Here is a 19,155-nt window from a genome sequence, read left to right as displayed (position 1 = left end):
TTTTTGTGGAGGAGTTGTGTGCTTTTTCTTTTGCCAGTCTTTATTCCAGCTTTTGCCTGCTTGCTGTGTTTTGCTCCCTGGTGCAGAGACCAGTAGCGGCAACATATTTTTTCTATGGAAAGAGTACTTTTAAAACAGTACTTCTAGGCTTATGGCCTAGATTCATTTTGGAAGAGCCTCTGGGAGGAGTCACACCTCCAAACAGAAGAGCTTGTCTCTCCATTTATCCTAAGTTTGGCATTGGAGTAAATGATGTATTTCTTGCTTATGGACGGGTGCTGGATTTTTGTCTGAAAATAATTTCCTATGCTGAGGAGTTTGCTATTCTGCTTAGGACATATTGGTGTTGCTACTGTCTGCTTACTTTTACAGTGCAAGCCTGTAAACATTGAACTTGTATAAGACAACCTGTTTTTGTGTTCAATAAACCTTTGGCAAATGTTGGCCAGAGTTTTCTGGGAGTGAAGAAGATATCATCCCATTTACCGAAGAAAGGGCGCTTACGTGGAATTAGCAAAACGTGTAGAAAGCCATGAGACCGGATGAGATAGTCAAAGTTAGAGAAAAGAATCAACAAAACAGCAAGAGATTATCAAAGCTATAAGCAAACAACAATTATTAAGCAATAAGGAAAGGAGAGGAAAGCAAAAATAGGATGAGATTATCAGCACAAACTTCAAAGGGGAACAAGTTCAAAACAATGGGAGAGACTTTTCTACACATTTGGCCAGAAAAACATTTTTCACTCTGGAGCCCTTGCATTCCTCTGTAAAAGGAATATTGTTCTGTCTTATATTGTCAACAATCAAGATGTTATATGCTTCATTAATATAAGCTGCCAAGAATGCAGGGTATTGCTATAGGTGGAATATACAAAAAATATGTTAAAATTAAATAAATAAAAGCACAGCCCACCTAAGGTGCTCACAGAACTATAGAAATGTTAAGTAGAAATGTTATGGAAATGTTCTAGAAATGTTATGGGAAATGTTCTAGAACTACAGACATTTTCTAGAGATGTTCTAGAACTATATAAATATTACAGAAATGTTCTAAAACTATAGAAGTAGTAGTAGTAATAGTAGTAGAATTAGCTCTGTCCAGACAAAGGACAGAAATGGGAGAGGGGGAGCTCTTTATGTCAAAAGTAATATCAAAGCAACTGAAATGCAGGTGAAGTGGGGAAAGTAGGAGGTGCTGTGGGTCACCTTAGAAAGAGGCAACGGTACTTCCATATACTCTGGTGTGTGGCCCACAGACCTTCAACTCAGACAAAGGAACTGCACAGAGATCTGGCCAAAGACATCCAATAGGTGGGAAATAAGATGGAGATGTTGATTGGTAACTTTAACCTAGTGAAAATCACACACACGGTAGAGTCTAAAGATCTCAAACCCAGGTACACATACCATAAACTTGGTAACAAAGGCTTACCCAAAAAATTTTTATAAAAAAGAGGGGGAAAAACCTTGGACAGCCCACACCACAAAATTAGTGACATTTTGGTGTTCTTCTAGGGGCTTACAACACCATCATAGGTTAAAAAAAATTCAGTTCATCAAAACTCATAACATTAGTATCAAAGTTTCAGCACAAGTTCAATATAAATGTAGCCGGTCCCCCTTTTGGTGTTTTATCCTAGACTAGGGGTGTTATGGGTCTTGGTTCAGGTCAGGCGGGAGCGAGGGAAGACATCTCTTCCAGGGCCCCTTGCACTGACTATCACTGTCTCTATGACCATTTCACGCTGTAAATCACACAGTTCCAGGAGGTGCCAGAGAGTGAAAAATAAAAGCAGGGAAGCTACAACCAGCACAAAAAACAGAAACCAGATATCATAAAAGGGTCCATCCATCCCAGAAAGTCCACACTTGGGTAAAACTCAATAAAAGTTTGGGAGTCTGTAGTTGGTGTTCAAATAAAAGATAGCTTTTACTGTAACTTAAAAAACAGGATCCAGGTCAAGATGACAAAAATAAGATATCAACATAAATCCAATGATCAAGAAGAAAAATCAAACGGTTCCTCTTTCTATCCTTATTCTGCTCACTTCCCTTCACCCTTTTGCACCTTCATCCTGATTGAAGATATCCTCCCCAGTGAGCATGGGATAACTAGAGTGTATTTCCAGTTCAGACATGAACCAGCCTGGAAAAATCCCCAAGCAAAATATTCAAAAGAGAGTTCCAAGTCAAACTCTTCAACTGTTAAGTCAACCATCAAAAATGCAAGTCTCTTGAGTTAGTGACTTAAAAGTCTACATTATTCTCTTCACCCAATCTGTTAACTGGTCGAATGGGTCAAAAGAACTCTGATTCCAGCCCTTTGGAATACTAGGGGTATGCCCTTCCCTTTTGACTAGTCAGTCAAAATAAAAAAATCTTGGCAAAAAAACTTTTCCTCGATACCTCTTTGTAAAATGCATGAATTGCTGTGAGATCCAGGGGCACCCTCCAGCTCGCCAACCACCTTGCCTTGAGATCTTGGAGAAATCTCTTGCTCTTCAATCCTCTCTCTCTATCTCTCTCTTGAAACTCAGGGAAAAGTGTCAGCTCCTCTCTCTTATCCTGTTGCCTTCAGATCCTGGAGGAATCTCTAGCCTTCTTCCTTAGCTCCTGACCCACTCTGATCTCCCCTTCCCTCAGACCACTACGCATTCTCCTTGGGGTTATAAACTCCAAAAACTGGCCTCTCCCCCAAAAAGGTGGGGGTTAAAACAAAGGGAGGAATCAAAAAATATCAGAACCCCTCCTACTGAGCCTAGATAGAAGAATAACATAGGGATAATGTTAGTGACTGGCGTAGCCCAGTCACATAAACTCATCTGTAAGTCAGCTGACGTGGTCCACGTTTCGCAAAAAGCTGCTTCAGGGCACACAGGCACTGGAATATTTCCTCCAAAGAGTTCAATGACAAACACAGTCTGGCTGTTTGGTTTCATGGTAACTTTAACCTGCCAGATGCAGACTGGAGTATCTCATCTGTAGAACTCTCTAAAAGTAAAGAGATCATGGATGCCTTTCAACGTCAGGAAACAGATTTTCATGGAAAGGATGGATGGTGGATGCCTGGAATGCCCTCTCAGAGGAGGTAGTAAAGACAAAAACAGTGATGGAATTCAAAAGGCCATAGAATAAAACACAGAGGATCCCTAATGGCAAGAGATTGGAAATGAAGCACTGGGGTAATTTTTCCATATGGCGGTAACACCTGCATGGAGTCGTCATCACCACACTAAATGGAAGGCGAGGGGATAACCTGCACAGAGCAGCAATTACAAACCCTCAACACCTTGCCAAGTAGGCTAAATGGCCATGTTGAACTTTATCTGCTGTCATTTACTATGGAACCACTAAGCCAAGGTGTGGACCAAGTTGCTTCTCCATGGTTTGGTTTCACCTGAGGAGCAGGTTGCCAGTAAGCTGATCCTAGTGTTGATTTTCGGCTAGGTCATTCCAGGTCACGAACCTGGCAACTTTTTGAACTTGCTTTCTTTTGCTCATTGTAGCTGACAGAAAGTGGAAGCCTCACTGGTCCGGACCTGGTATCTTTTTTCTTTATAAAATGACCATTGGCTGTTCCTTTACTTGGGAGGGGGGCAGTAGGGGGTGCTTCTGTTCACCCACAGAGGGGAGAAATTTCCTTTTACAATAAAGCAACACCTCCAGGCCCGGTCTACTGCACCATCTGCTTGACCACCTTTCAGAACCCAGGATTTGGACTCCCAGCAACTGGCTCTAATTTACATACCCTAGCTGAGGGTTACAGAAGTAAACTCCCACCCCATTATTCTGCATTACATACAGAGACACGGAAGATCACCAAGTACAAAGAAATGCAGTCGGAGGCCAGGAAAACGGGGCAGAAAGATATTAAAGTGGTCCCAGTTTAGGCAGGTGGCACTGGCATGATGAAGAACGCCTTCCAAATTCACCTCGATATGTTCTATGTATCCGAGCTATCTGACGAGCTCTAGGAGAAAGCTCTGTGGCACAGTGCACTAGCCATGACTCTGACAGAGTGAGATTACATCTATCCTGCCCTAGGCTCTAAGAACGAGGCCCGTTCCTAATCAAGGAATGACAGCTGGTTCTGCAGCCTGTACATGAATGTGGCTTTTCAAATGACTAGCAAACCTGTAAAAGATAACAGGAAATGACAGGAACATTTCTGGCCGCGAAGCCGCCCCACTCCCCTTCCCAGACTGACACTAGAGATTTCCCTTGCTCTGGCACCTGACAATATGATTACAACACTTGTTTTGCTCAGGATGCAGGAATTTGTTCATGCAATTCCTCCGGAATGTGCAGGACGGCCTACAGAGTAACACCAGTCAAAAAATTGATTAGCAAAACCTGGAAATTCTGGTTCTTATTCTATGCCCAAGGTACTGAATTTGCTGGCAGCACATTTCTGGGACCAGATTGGTGTTTTTAAAGCTTATGTTGCTTTTTGGGTGGGGATAGGACATTTTTTTCTTTTAGTGTTTTTTTCCACTTTCCTCATCTAGATTCATCCTCTCCTGCCATCTTCTGCCTCTTTTGTCCTTCCCTCTCCAGCCTCTACCTCTATCCTATTCTTCATCTCTTTACCATCCTTCCGACCTCTTCCTCTCTCCAGCTTCCTCCAGGCTGAAGCCCCCTCCCCCTCCTGACTCTCCCACTAGTGGCCTGAGCAGACTCTCTTTGGCCTATGGCTTGTGCGCATGCTCCTCCTGGCAGCAGTGCTCCAGAAGGAACAGCCCATGCTGCTCCTCTTCGGTGGTGGAGCTCCCAGCCTGCGGCCACTTCTGCTCCTCCTGGGAACAGTGTACCAGACCCATGACCCGTGCTTCCTACCCCTCATGCTGCCAGTCTGAGCTATATGTCTTAGCTTCTAGGGCCCTGGACTAGGCCACAATAGCAAAAGATGGAACCTGTTGGAAGCATTTGTATGAAAAAAAGAAAACTGGAAAAACTACTTTTCAAAGAGACATTTTCACAATATTTGTGATAGCTGAAAGCAAGATAGAATTCAGTTTCTTAAGTAACCTGGGACAAACTAATTGAAGTTTTATAATACTTAATTTTTTTTGTATATATTGGTATAATGTATTGTTGAATGTGTATTTATGGATTTTTTAGAATGTTACCAGCCTTGAACAACAGATGTTATGAAGGCAGGGTATAACATAAATGGCAGGTGAGAATATGAAAATGGGGGCTTTTTCCACCTGTTTGTATGTACATATAAAATAATCAGAATTCAGAAGTAAAGTCAATCCCTATTTGCCAAATGTAAACCAGGCTCAGTCTGCAAAAGAAAGAGGCTGATGGAGTCATCAAGTGACTCAAGAAGCACAGAAAACTTGCAGCGAGAAAGGAGTCACAGAGTGGCTCCCAGAATTGCAGGGCGGAGAGGAGCGAAGGAGTCATTAAAGGGTCAAATTTCAAAATGTTCCTACTCGGACAAAAACCATGTGCTCTTCCTACCAGAGGGCTTTGTACCAATTTTCCCAGCGAAAAGCCCATGAGCTCTCTCTCTAGGAATACTGCTGTGCATATAAAGTATGCACTCAAATTTGCTTGAAAAGCTCATGCATAGTTTTTAAAATGCTATCTGCATGCGCCAAACTAAACCCACCCCTTAGGGTTGCCAACTGGCTCCAGATTTTCAGGACCGGTTGACACAGTCCTGGTTTTACCCCACTGCATGCTGGGACTTATTCTGATTTCCCTATTGCATTCCCTAAGAAAAGCAAGACTATAAGAACCTGCATGCAAGGGGGTAAAACCAGGACTGGATCAACCTGTCCTGAAATTCTGGAGCCAGTTGGCAATCCTACCCCCGGAAGCAGTGGCTCTCAGCATGGACTAAAACATCGCGCATTGCGGAACATGCAGGCTTTCGGGAGGTGGGCGCAGATCTGTTCTTTTGTACACCGCCATCAGCTGTGGATTGATGTGCGGGTTATAAATGTTTTAAATAAATAAGGGCAATCTTCAAGCTACCGATTAGGACAGAGAAAACACTTTTTACCCTAAGAAAATGCTTCTGAAACTGCCCTCAAAGCAACTCAGTGGAGGGGGGTGAAGGGAATCATAAAACAGGGAGAGCTGCAGTAAATTTATTTTATGTCAAATTTGCCGTGAGCTAGTTTTGATTATTTTGCTCCAGTTCTGGTAACGCTTCCCTTCCCTGCAGGGCGCTTTTAGATGGATTTCTTGCACAATTCACTCAGAGCCCGGATTGCGATGCTGGATATGTCCTGCCCGTCCAGGGCAGGGGCCTTAAAAACTGGCCTGCACGTCACAACGGACATGGATTCTGCAAAGTCGTTTTCATTCAAGGGAAACAAGCAAACCATACAGAGGAAAAGCTGTGTCCCGCTGACCTCTCTGCTCAGTGTTAAGAATTGGGATGGTGGGGAGGAGGAGGTACTTGCTGGGACAAGGCTGGATGTCTGCCCAGATTTAGTAGGCAGTGCTCTGTTTGATGCCCCTGGGAGCAAAATCCGATTAACAAAAGCAAAAGCCCCACTGCTGCTTTTCAGGCAAGTAGGCTGCATCACAAAAGCCCTCGTTTTAAGTTTTCGCGTCAGCAATCTGTTGTGCGCTCCATAGACGCTGGCAGGGTTGCATAACCCCGATGAGAAGACTGAAACTATGCAGCCCCAGGCAGGGATCGGATCAGCCTTTCCAATACGGGATCAGCCTATCCGCAGATGATGCATTCCCAGAAACCTCGGGGCATTTCCTGCGCCTCTTTTTTTTTTCTCAAGCCCTCGAACAACATGGCCTTTCCGTTGCACTCGCCAAGGTCACGGAACCTTAAAGACCAAAATGAATCACTGCAATTCCAGGGCTCCTCCAGATGTTTTCGCTGAGTAGCAGAAAGGCATTCGCTGGGCTGGAATGTCCAGGGTCTAATCCGGCTCTTTCCCCTTTAGGATTGCTTTTTTTGCACCGTGTCGTTTCAGGAGAAGATGAGCTTTAGACAAAAGGATACGGGCCCCTTTAATCTCAAGTTCAGGTAAAGAAATGTCTTCCTCCTCCCAGCTATGCTGCGGGACAGAGGCTCTTCTCTCTCATCAAAGGCAGCACTTACAGCGAGGAAGACCCTGGTTCCCTCCTTTTTTCAGACAGGAAACTGAATTTCTCTTTCCGAGCTGGTAAACTGTTATTTCAGACCATCTTATTCTAGTATTTGACCAAAGCATAACCATGAAACACCAGAGGACTACATCCTACCTTCAAATACACTACAACGACAAACAAAACATCCCATAGCTTTGTGGAGGCCTGAAGAGTTCCCTATTCCTCAATGAAAAGATGTCTACTAATGTACGAGCAATATTCTCTTCAGATAAACAGGGGTCAGTGTATTAAATAAACTGCATAGACCCATCTCTAGACATCCACATATCCATCAATGTACCTCTTAGTCAAGAATCCATCTCAACTCTTTTTCTTAAGCCCGTTTTATAATCTTAGCAGAAACTGTACATTCAGGGCTTCTTCAGTATCTTATTGAGGTTTGCCCTGATTCGTTTTCTGTATGTCCTCTTGACCTTGTGTTCAGATTAGACCTAGACTTGCTATAGCCCGTCCCTAACTTATCTTTCTTCCAGCATGAATAAGCCCAAATCAGCTGAGCTAGGTTCACAAGACAGTTTCCAGTCCTCTGACTCACTTGGTGGCCCTGCCCCTGCAGCTCCGGTTGGACTATTCCTGGAGATTGCAACCCATCCCATCACACCTCACATGACACAGGCTTTGAGGACTGGGCTCCCTGGAACGCCTTTATTGTGGCACGAGTTGGCAGACCTGCTCTGCTTACCATCACATGTGCTGCACACATCTTTATGAGAACTGCCCAAGATCTGTCACATCCTGCAGAACTGTTAAATCGCATTCCTATATCCCAGCTACTTACGCAGTGTTTCAGGCCTGTCAGACTGCCTGGCTCCTCAGCTTCTGTCAAGTGACATCATCCAAGTCTCCCCTCCCCCTCTAGTTCATGATTTCTGACCCTTCCAAATATATTCAGGCCAATGCAGTATCAGTGCGTAGAAAGCAGGCGCTCAACGGTGAGCGCCCGCTTTCTTAACGTACGCCCAACCACCTCTCCCGGGGACCCGATGTTATATTCAAATGACCTGCCGCACTGAAAAGGACACGCTAGGGAAAAATGTGCGTCCCTAGTGCCTCGGGTGTCTGGGAGCCCACGTCTCACCTGCCCTAAGCTCCCCAAGTTCTGGCCTCCATTGGTCCTTTACACTGACATGTGACAGTGAAGGGACCAATCGGCAACAAGTGAAGGAGTGAATAAATGAATATTAAAGGCTCGGGCACTGCTTTTTTTGGCCGCTCAGAAATTAAACGCCAGCTCTGTGCTGGCGTACATTTCTGAGCATACAAATGTGCGGATTGAGCGCACTTTTTTTTCTGCATTGGGGGGGGGGAATACATAATAGCGCTTATCAACATGAATTTACATGTGATGAGCACTATTATCTACGTGGGCGGTTGGGTGCACGTTTTGGACGCGCTAACCCCTGTTTTGCATCGGGGGTTATGGCAGCGTGTCCAAAATGCACATCCAACCGCGCGTTGAGCCAGCGCACCCTACTACATCAGCCTGATTGTTTGCTTCTATTCACCGGTGCAATTCCTTGCTTGATCCTGACAGTATCAGTATTTTAATACTGAAATTCTTGATTTGCCAAAAGCCTGCTGAGTTTCCCATTCATCCTACAGCGTGCCGTGACTTCTTCACTGATTTGGGTCTCCTCTGTACTGAGAGCTGACCTGTAAACTATAAGTTGTTCTAATTCTTGAGAAATATTTTAAGACATAGTAATCTCCGAGCTGAGCCTCCAGACAAAGTTCCATCACTCCGCTCTGGACCTGGGCCATTTAATACAATCATCCTACTGCTCTCTCTTTGCTCACCTACTGCTGATCCAATTACAAATCCCTAATCCCAGGCAGGCCCATTTTTTTTCCACTTCTTAACAAATCCAGAATGTGGAACATTTCCAAATGTCCCAGAGAACTAAATGATCTATTTGTTAGGTTTCACCTTTCTCTAACCTGTGAGTGACCGACTAAGAGCCATAGCCAGATCTGCAATGCCTCTGTGCCTTGGAGCTATGACCCCAGTTTGTTTTAAAAGCTTTGGTGAAAGTTATGTTCCTCTCGGTGTTTGGAAGTGGGGTGGGTCCCTGATTTATGGCTTACTTCAGCTCATACTAGGCTGCTGAAGAAGGCTGAGCACGTGCGTTTCATAGACTCATTTAGTTTAAACATGAACTAAGCTAATAATTCAAACCATCTTTCATTCCTCCTAGTAGCTGACGGATTCCAAAATCTTTGCTGTTTAGGCCTGGAGGTTGGAGCATATTTTTATTTTAATAATTTTTACCCCTGCCTGGATACATTTTATCTGCTTATGCATGACAGGAAAATGAACTTATTGCCACTCAGGGACCGGGCCAACCATAAAACAAAGCTCTGCCAAGCACACCTCAAGCATCCAATTTTCTCTGGAAGTCCATATTGAAAAGATATATGCAGATAAAATTGGTTTTTGCACACATAAATCTTTCCCTTTAAAAATATTCCCCCTTTGACTGGGTTACTTTGCACATAATGTTTGCCACAGTAAAGTAGCAGGACTCATTTCTGTGCAGACAAAGTTGTCCTGACAAAAAAGGAGATGCAGATGGGGCAAGGGTGGGCAAGAAATATGTAGCCAGATAGCGTCAGACCACTCAGATAACCTTAGCTGGATATTTAGCAGAAAACGTATCCAGATAAGTTCTGCTGAATATCCTGGTAAAGTCATCTGGGTAACTTTTATTTGGAACGTTTTCCAGCTCGCTGCCTTCCTTAATGTGCATCTCTGAGATAATGTTTTGCATAGCTGTAAAATCTGGTTATCTGGGTTATCAGTCACATATCATATTTATCCCACTTTCTGTGCGAAAACTCAGTTATGGATTAACCAGATGTGACTGACCCAGCTTACTACGTGCTAGCTTATCCCCTCACACGTTACAAAGGGGCCTCAGCAGCAGTCCTTCCACAGTTACAGCATCTGTCTGGATATAACGTTATTTCCCTTGGATGCCGAATCCTCCCATCAGAGAGCCACTTTCCTTTCTTCCCAGTGTGTGCGCGTGCTGTGTGGGAGAAGGATCACTCCCTGAGAATCTCTCCCCTCCTCCTCCTCCTCCTCCGTGACCCATGGTGACTGCGTGATTGCAGACACGGCAGCCCGTCGCTTTCTTCTAGGACCACCCCCCCTCCCCTCACTGTTCCCAGACAGCTCGGGGGTATCCCTTTCATTCAATGTACAACACACAAAGGAAGACCTTGGGATTATCTGCTGTGTACTGCCAGATTTCTTTTAACCCGCATGACTTATTTCTCCTTCCATTTAATTAAGGCATCTCTTTGCTACACGTTGGCTTCTACTTTGCCTTTCAAAGAATTGTCAAGCGAGCGCAAAACCTGGATTTTAAACTTTTTTCCCTCAATCTCAAACATTTATTTATATTCTGCTTTTCAGGCACTTCAAAGTGGATTGCATGCAGGTACTTCCCTATCCCCAGAGCGCTTACAATTTAAGGAGGTAATTTTCAACAGAATCTACGCATTTGAAACTGGGTTTTACATACATATGTGGGCTTTTGAAAATTGCTACAATATATGCTACTGAATTGTCAGTAACTTTTATGTGCATAAGTGCACTTTAAGTACAGGTATAACTCCTTTGAAAGTTACCTCCTAGGTTTATATCTGAGGCAATGAAGGGTAAAGTGATTTCTCCGAGGTCACGAGGAGCAGGGCCAGTGCAAGGGTATTAGGCACCCTAGGCAAACCTTCTGTCTTGAGCCCCACCTTCCCTCCCGGCTCAGGCCCCAACCTCAAGCAAGCCCCTCTCGTACACACACTTAGGTTCCTCGTCTCATTCACACATGCACCCTCACAAAGGCTCCTTCCTTCTCTCTCACTAACTCCATTACTTTCTTGTACACACACAATCGCCTCTTACACAAACACACACACACGCACACACAGAGGCGCTGCTCGTGGCCAGCCGAGACTCTGCTTCTCTCAGCCTTGAGCAGGATGGGTGCTGCTCGAAGCCAGTCGAATCTCTACTCTTCTCGGCTCTGCTCGTGGCCCCACATGGCTGCTGTTTGCTGGCCCCTAATGGCTGGCGCTCTAGTTGACCGTCTAGTTCGCCTATTGAAACACACTGGCCTTGACGAGGAGTGGTAGTGAGATTTGAACCCTGGCTTCCCTGGTTTGCAGCTTGTTGCTCTAACCACTAGGATACTCCTCCACTTATTTTTGAAACCCACGCTTGGCCATGCACATCTATAACTGGCAGTTTATTTCTAGCATAGGGAGTCTTCCAGTAAGGAGGGAATGCCATGGGGTTGACCCTTCCATGCCTCAGAGATGTTCTAGAAGCAGGTCTGGAAAAACTTCCTTTCCCTTTTTATTCTTTGAAAGGCAAAGCGAGAGAAGGAAGATAGGATAACATTTTTGAAGCACTCAAGACTTTGAGCTTCTTAAAAAAACTCTCTCTCTCTAAAACCTCACCACCTCATTCTCAGCCATTCATCAGGAACTTTCTACTCTTTGGAAGTGATTTTCAAAAGGTTTCAGATGCGTAAATGGATTTTTGAAAATTTCTACTTTTATATACATAATTCCTTTGAAAATGTGCTCCATACGGCTGAATTTTCAAAAAGGTTTTATGTGAGTAAATGGGCTGTTGAAAATTGCTATGCTATATGTTACCTTTTTGTGACTAACTCCTTTGAAAATGTATCTATTTATTTATATTATTTTGTACATCAATATTCTGTAATGAATCATACTGGTTCACAATTTCAATAAAATAAATCAGAAACCAAACAATATAAAAATAATAAAACAAAACTCAATAGAAAATAAAATCATATACAATGCACAATAAAATTTCATACTAAAAACAAAGGCAAACATATAGTAGAATTAATAAACATCAGTAAAACATTTAAAGATTAGCCTCTCAGTATGTTAATAACACAGCTTTTGATAAAAATTTAAAACACTCAGCTAGTATCCTCGCCCAAGGCCTTTATAAACAGCCATGTCTGTAAGTCTTTTTTGAAAGTCTGATAATGAGTTTGTAATCTCAATTCACTAGGAAGAGAGTAACATAAGCCTGGCCCAGCTAGAGACAATGTTCTCTCTCTGACTTTAGTTAAATGAACTGATTTAACCGATGGGATAGTTAACAGACTATTATTAGCTCATCATAAATTTCTCTAAGGAGTATGAATCCATAAGGAAGCATTTAACGTATTAACATTATTGACTGATTTATGTATTGAGCAAGTCACTTTACCCTCCATTGCCTCAGGTACAAACTTAGGGCTGGATTCATCATTCTTCGCAGAATGATGAATCCAGTGAAAAAGGGGACAGGGGGCGAAGGGGGGGAGGCGGGTCTGCGAAAGGCCGCAGCCGTTTGCATCACGGCAGTGCGATTTCGCCGGCCGAACTGCAGCTGGCTGCAGCCTTTCATGCAAATAGCGCCACCGTGAAAGGCCCAAACGCACACAATAAACGTTTAGAAAATAACTCCCTTAGATATTAAGCCCTCTGGGGATAGGGAAATACCTACAGTACCTGAACGTAATCCACTTTGAAGTGCTTAAAAAAAAGTGTGAAAAACGGAATATAAAAATCTAAAATCTAAATAATCAATCCTATATTTTATGGGTAACCAATGTAACTTTTAGGATAGGTGTAATATGCTCAAATATTTTTGCGCAGGTTAAAACTCTAGTGGCAGTATTTTGCAATAACTGCAATAGTCTCGGTGAATTATTAGTGAATTTACTCCTTTATATTTTGTTTTACTTTTTACTTATACAATTTATATGACATAAGTATCAAGGACTACTTGATATAAGAAATGAAGTGCACATGATAGATGACATCAGTGGATAGAGAGAGAACAAAAAAAAATAAATCTATCTATCTATATATATACTTCATATATAGTCCACAAAGATGAGGAGAGGTCAAAATAAAGCAATCTGGGAGCCGGAAACAAAAGGGGAAAAAAAAAGTTAAGGCGTGAAAACTAAATATATCATTGCAGAAAGTATACGAACACAAAACCGAATATTAATCCTGCTGACAGACTAAGGGTTAAATGCTCCCCTGTGGATTTAACAATCACAAATTCAGCAGGTCCTGGCATTCTCCTCCTACACCCCATATGAAGATTTAAAGGGAAAGTTTCAGAGAGAGACCACAAAGGGTACTTTTTACCCAGAGGTTTTATCCCAAATTCATTTTCCAGGCAGACTTGTGTGCAGCAATTCTCTTTTGAAATTTTGCAGGTTGGCCCATGCCGCACACAGACCTACATACAAAACGTCCCAGCTCAATCAGAGCAGGTGTAACTTTGGGTACAGGGATTTATGTGCACACGTCCGAAAATCTAAAGTATGCACAGAAATCCTTTCCCTGCCCCTACTCCACCCTCTCAGAACGCCTACGTCGAGTGCGGTTAACGTACACATAAAATAGCATTTCACCCGCAGAACCCCCACATAAAGTGCTTTGAAAATCTGGCCCTTTGAGTCAAGGAAAAGTCTCAGCTGACTGGGGTTAGAGATGCATTTAACATTGTCATACTTAAACGCTTGGAAGGGTAACGAAGAAATATCAGCGCCAAGAGAAACAGGCTCTTGGCGTAAAGACAGACATTTTTTTTCCCCTGGTCAGTGTTGTTCTGGGAAAACCTAAATTGTAATCCCACAGAAATGTGATGCCTTATGGCAGAGAGAGAGAGAGAGAGAGAGACACAAAGTCCGGGTATGAAGTTGCTAAAAAATGAGGCCAGGAGCGTAGCCCTGCTGACCTGTCGATTTTGAAATCTTTCCAAATATTCTGTATAGTCCCAGGTGTGCATGGAGAGAGAATCTTCTCCGAGAACATCCCCTTACTTCTCCCTCCGTCTCCCCAGGAAAGATAGCCCCAACCCAGGCCTGCAGGTCCACCTACCTGGCCTAGTTTTCATGACTATGCATGAGAAATATCTGCATATACTGCACTACCCACCCCATCCATATTTATTCTGCTTACTAAAATAACCAGAGAGGGTTTGGGAAATCCTGGTATACTTTATTACCTGTGGAGAGAGCGTCTAATGATACCTTTATAATCTCCAAGAGGTACTTTAGGAAAGTGTCCGAGAGAGGTATGGAGGCAGCCTTAGGAAAGTTTATAAAGCGCAGATTTAACTGCCCGGCAGGCTTAAGCAACTTGAACAAGGTCACCAAGTGAGAGAGACAAGAAATGAACCTGGCTGCATCCTCTAACACCAGGCCACCCCTACCTCTGTGCTCTCTCTCTCTCTCTCTCCCCCTTCCTCTTCTGCCCTATTTTTTTTCTTTTTCCTTCAGAGATCATTCCAGGGTTACAAGGCCTCCTGACTGACACATTGTTTCTAACATTTTTTTTTTCTTTTTTCTTTTTTTTTTCAGCCTGCATTTAAAACAGCTCCGTTGTTCTCTGTGCAGCCCACACACCTCTTGTTTACCCTCACTCATAAAATCTATCCGGCGCCCGAAAGGCTTCATAGTATTCAGCCTAAGAGAAGGGGAAACCTCTCTTGCTGGAAGTCCTCGCTATATCGGGGTCCGGCAGGCAGTGCAAAGAGAAAGAAGCCGCCCCTACCAGGGCAAAGCAGAGGGATCAGGGGAATGAAGACCCTCTCCCCTCATCGACCTGCTAACATTCGTGCATGAAAGAAACGGGCAGGAACGAAGTCGTCCTCATCACACATTCTCAGCTTTAAACTCTACGGCCTCAATAAAAACAAATTCAGAGGTTCACAAAATTATACCCAGAATCGGCCCAGAGACAACAGTCCGAACATCTCCAGCACCTAAATCCTTGTCATGTTATTCTGCGCTGCTGAATCCCACTGAACACGAAAAAAAAAAAAAAAATAGGACTTACTTCCTCAGCATGGCTTTAGACTCCGATGTGTTCTGCATACCGTCCTCTTCTTCACAGTTCGAGCTCTCCAGGTTTCCATATCTACGCAATAAAAACCCATAGTCGACACCATGTTTCAGAACGAGAAATGCTCAGCGGACACAGGGGGGGGAGAAGACAGCCCAAGAAACTAAGCAAAAGTTTACCCAGCACAGAGAAAGGATAAAATTAAGGTTTTATTAGACTACCCACAGAGGCCACTTGGAACAAGGCAGTCTTCCTATGCAAAAAATGGCGGTTTAGACAAAACGGGGAAATAGAAACTAGGGGGGGGGGGGGGGGGAGGGGAATTCAGTTTTGGCTGGGATGTAAAAGTTGAATCTGAAGGCCACAAATTCTGTCTTGTGTGGCCAGATGTGTAATTACAGTGCTGGAGGGGCACAGCTTAGTGGCTAGGAGGAGGCGTGGCTGGACACATACCTGGGTGGTGGGGGGCACAGGTCAAGTGTCAGCAGAGACCCGCCACCCTATGCCCTAGCGCTCCTTGGCAGCGATCCTGCTGAGAGCGCCGGATTTTGGTACAAATAAGTGGTACAATCCCCACTGAGTTGAGGTTTTTTTTTTCATTGGAAGAGTTTGTAATCCAGTTTTAAATGGCAAAGTGAACTGCCATTAGCCGGCATGAAGTGCACTGAAAAGAATGGTGTGAAACTGATTTGCAGAGGAAGTGAAATGAAGAAACCTACGGCACCTGCTTAGTAATGAAAGAGCGGAGGGCAAATTTCACAGAGCACCAGTCAAGTCAGAAAACCCAAAACGAGCCCCACGCAATGATTCATGCGGACAATGCTGGGGCTTTATCTCTGGAAAATACCTAACTTAGCTGATCAGATTGGCCCAAGGAGCCCTTTCTAGAGAATGGAGCTAGAGCTGCAGCCACCTCGCAAATGTCTAAACAGCTGACTCTGAATACTGAGGTTTTATAGATCTGAGCTGTACAAATGCATTCAATAAAGAGCACATAATATAAAGGGCTGGGTAAAAGGGCTCCGTTCACCTTCCTCAGAAGGCTGAGACGGGATCCGACTGCCATGTTTGGAAATCCCAGAGAGACTAAGAATGAACAGGAGCATCTGGCAATGGATTTCCTTAGTGTGGAATGCAAAATATTTAGTGAAAAATCAGCAGACATCCCAATATCCACCATAATCCTGCCCCCACCCCCAGAGGGCTTAGAGGGTCCATGGTGGGCCTGTGTGGGGGCTCAGTGGTAATATCCACGTCAGATCTCCGGCTCCCCAGGCTGGCCGGGGCTAGAGATGGGGGTGGAGGCAGTAGCCCCCCAGGGGTGAGAGTCCCAGTCATCGCGCAAAAGCGACAGCAAGTGGCCATATTCAGACTCATAATTCCCCAGTCCCAGAAAAAGCCTTGCTGTGTGGTACCTCTCCGAGTGACTGTGACTGCAATGGCCATACTGAAAGGGTAATTTAGGGGGAATATAAGAGACGGGAGGGGGGGGGGGAACGTCCCTGGTTGGTTGTGAACAATGCCTCATTGCGTAGGATCCCAGCCCTGGTTCTGATTGAACTGAAAGCCCTAGGGAGGGAGAGGAAACTGATGAGTACAAAAATAAACGGCATGCTAACATGAGGACATCCAGTGATAATACCAAATGAAGTCATTATTTTGTTTACTGCTGGGCATTTGCATGCATGTTAGTATTTAATGCCAGCACATTTAGACAAGGCACACAATATCTCGGCATCAGTTAATGCCCATTTGTAGAAAAGCCCCCTAATGTGAGGAAAGACTAAAGAGGTTAGGACTTTTCAGCTTGGAGAAGAGACGACTGAGGGGGGATATGATAGAGGTGTTTAAAATCATGAGAGGTCTAGAATGGGTAGATGTGAATCTGTTATTTACTCTTTCGGATAATAGAAAGACTAGGGGGCACTCCATGAAGTTAGCATGGGGCACATTTAAAAGTAATCGGAGAAAGTTCTTTTTTACTCAACGCACAATTAAACTCTGGAATTTGTTGCCAGAGGATGTGGTTAGTGCAGTTAGTATAGCTGTGTTTAAAAAAGGATTGGATAAGTTCTTGGAGGAGAAGTCCATTACCTGCTATTAAGTTCACTTAGAGAATAGCCACTGCCATTAGCAATGGTAACATGGAATAGACTTAGTTTTTGGGTACTTGCCAGGCTCTTATGGCCTGGATTGGCCACTGTTGGAAACAGGATGCTGGGCTTGATGGATCCTTGGTCTGACCCAGTGTGGCATTTTCTTAACACTGAAACTAGGAATAGAGCTTATGGGGGTCCATATGCAACCGGATAAAGTTTCCTGGCTCACTCTGTCAGTATATTCTGCAGCACAGCCGCCTCACTGCAGACCCCCGGCGTTCTTACAGTTATAGCAGGATACGTTTATCTGCCTAACTTCAGGACGACGCTACCACATGACCAGAGTTAACCACATAACTTATCCAGCTATCTTAACTCTGCCCAGAAAGGCCCCCATAATGCCTCCAAGTTATCTGGCTAAGTTTTATCCAGACTAACTACTTAGCCCAATAACTTCAAGGTGGTCTGCCAGTAGGGATTTTCAAATCCCGCCATTCATCCGGCTAAGTCTGAACCTAGCCGGATAAATGGCACTGAATAACAGCCTCGTGTTTTCCACCTGTAGCTGAATAAAAAATAAAGGCTATAATCTCAAAGCACTGTAACATTTACGTGTACGTTTGAATTCTAGACACCCAGGATCCAAAGGAGGGCGACAGAAAACTAGCAAGATGAATGAGGGTCAGTGGGGCAAATTCCACCCAAGCAGAAAGGGGGCCCGGCCACCCAGTATCCAGAACAGCTGATCCATGGTGGTGGACAGCTTCAAGCAGCAGTGCAACACGAGGAAAAATCAGCATGGGGACTTTTCAGCTTGGAGAAGAGACGGCTGAGGGGGGATATGATAGAGATGTTTAAAATCATGAGAGGTCTAGAACGGGTAGATGTGAATCGGTTATTTACTCTTTCAGATAATAGAAAGACTAGGGGGCACTCTATGAAGTTAGCATGTGGCACATTTAAAACTAATCGGAGAAAGTTCTTTTTCACTCAACGCACAATTAAATTCTGGAATTTGTTGCCAGAGGATGTGGTTAGTGCAGTTAGTGTAGCTGGGTTTAAAAAAGGATTGGCTAAGTTCTTGGAGGAGAAGTCCATTACCTGCTATTAATTAAGCTGACTTAGAAAATAGCCACCGCTATTAATTGCATCAGTAGCATGGGATCTTCTTAGTGTTTGGGTCCTTGCCAGGGTCTTGTAGCCTGGATTGGCCACTGTTGGAAACAGGATGCTGGGCTTGATGGACCCTTGTTCTGACCCAGTATGGCATGTTCTTATGTAGAAGAGATGTTGCTGGGTTAGGTTTGGGGGGAGAAAGAAACAGAAGGATGTTGGGAGGGGAGAGAGAAGACGATGCTAGGTGGGGGAGGGAGGGGGAGAGAGAAGTGGGAAAGGGGTTCCTGGACAATAACGAAGGCTCACCTAGATTGCACGGTGGGGGTGGGGTGGGGTGGGGGTGAGGGTGTTAGAAGCAGGTTTGTCGCCAGGCACCGGCACACGGATGTGGCCCTATCTGTGTCAGTCCAGCAGCCCCTGTGCTTGCCAGGCAGTGGGACGGGATGCTCCCTCCCTTAAAGGCAGAGGGGCTCACAGGCTGCCTCTTAACTTTTCAGAAGAGGGGCCGGCTCTCTGGAGGGGACCCCCCTCTTCCCCCTAATTCCACTCCGTTCTCACAAATTCAGAAGGTAACCCTCTTCTGCCCCTCCAGGAACGAGTCACTGGGGGGGGGGGAGGAGCTCTCTCCAAAAGTTTTGCTTTGGGGGGGGGGCCTGGAATTTGAACTTACACCACCGATGAGGCTCCTCTGGGGATTAAAAACAGAAACATCAGCACCGCCAGCTGTCGGTCTTTAAACTTAAAGCATCCTGAAAGCTCCTATCACATTACCTTTAGATCTGAAGAGGTTAACGTTTTAAAATTTCAGATGGGGAGGGGGCGAGGGGTTGTGAAGTTGAAGTGATTTGATATTTTGTTTGGGTTCTGTGATTTCCCCCCCCCCCCCCCCCCGAGCGGGTGCCAGGCACAGA

General features: G+C 44.5%; 1 protein-coding gene across 3 annotated transcripts in view; it reads right to left on the bottom strand.

The window, feature by feature from the left end:
- Positions 1–19,155, bottom strand: part of RGL1 (ral guanine nucleotide dissociation stimulator like 1) — a 127,720-nt gene that overhangs the window by 78,383 nt on the left and 30,182 nt on the right. For all 3 annotated transcript variants that reach the window (XM_029617525.1, XM_029617526.1, XM_029617524.1), the window contains one exon: positions 15,024–15,104. In XM_029617525.1, coding sequence (XP_029473385.1) covers positions 15,024–15,104 — 81 coding nt within the window. The remainder of the gene's footprint in view (positions 1–15,023; positions 15,105–19,155) is intronic.

This window comes from Rhinatrema bivittatum, chromosome 10 (genome assembly GCF_901001135.1).
Source record: "Rhinatrema bivittatum chromosome 10, aRhiBiv1.1, whole genome shotgun sequence".
In the NCBI taxonomy this organism is placed as follows: domain Eukaryota; kingdom Metazoa; phylum Chordata; class Amphibia; order Gymnophiona; family Rhinatrematidae; genus Rhinatrema; species Rhinatrema bivittatum.
Note: the sequence above shows the minus strand (reverse complement) of the source record. Positions and strands in the feature narration are given on the sequence as shown.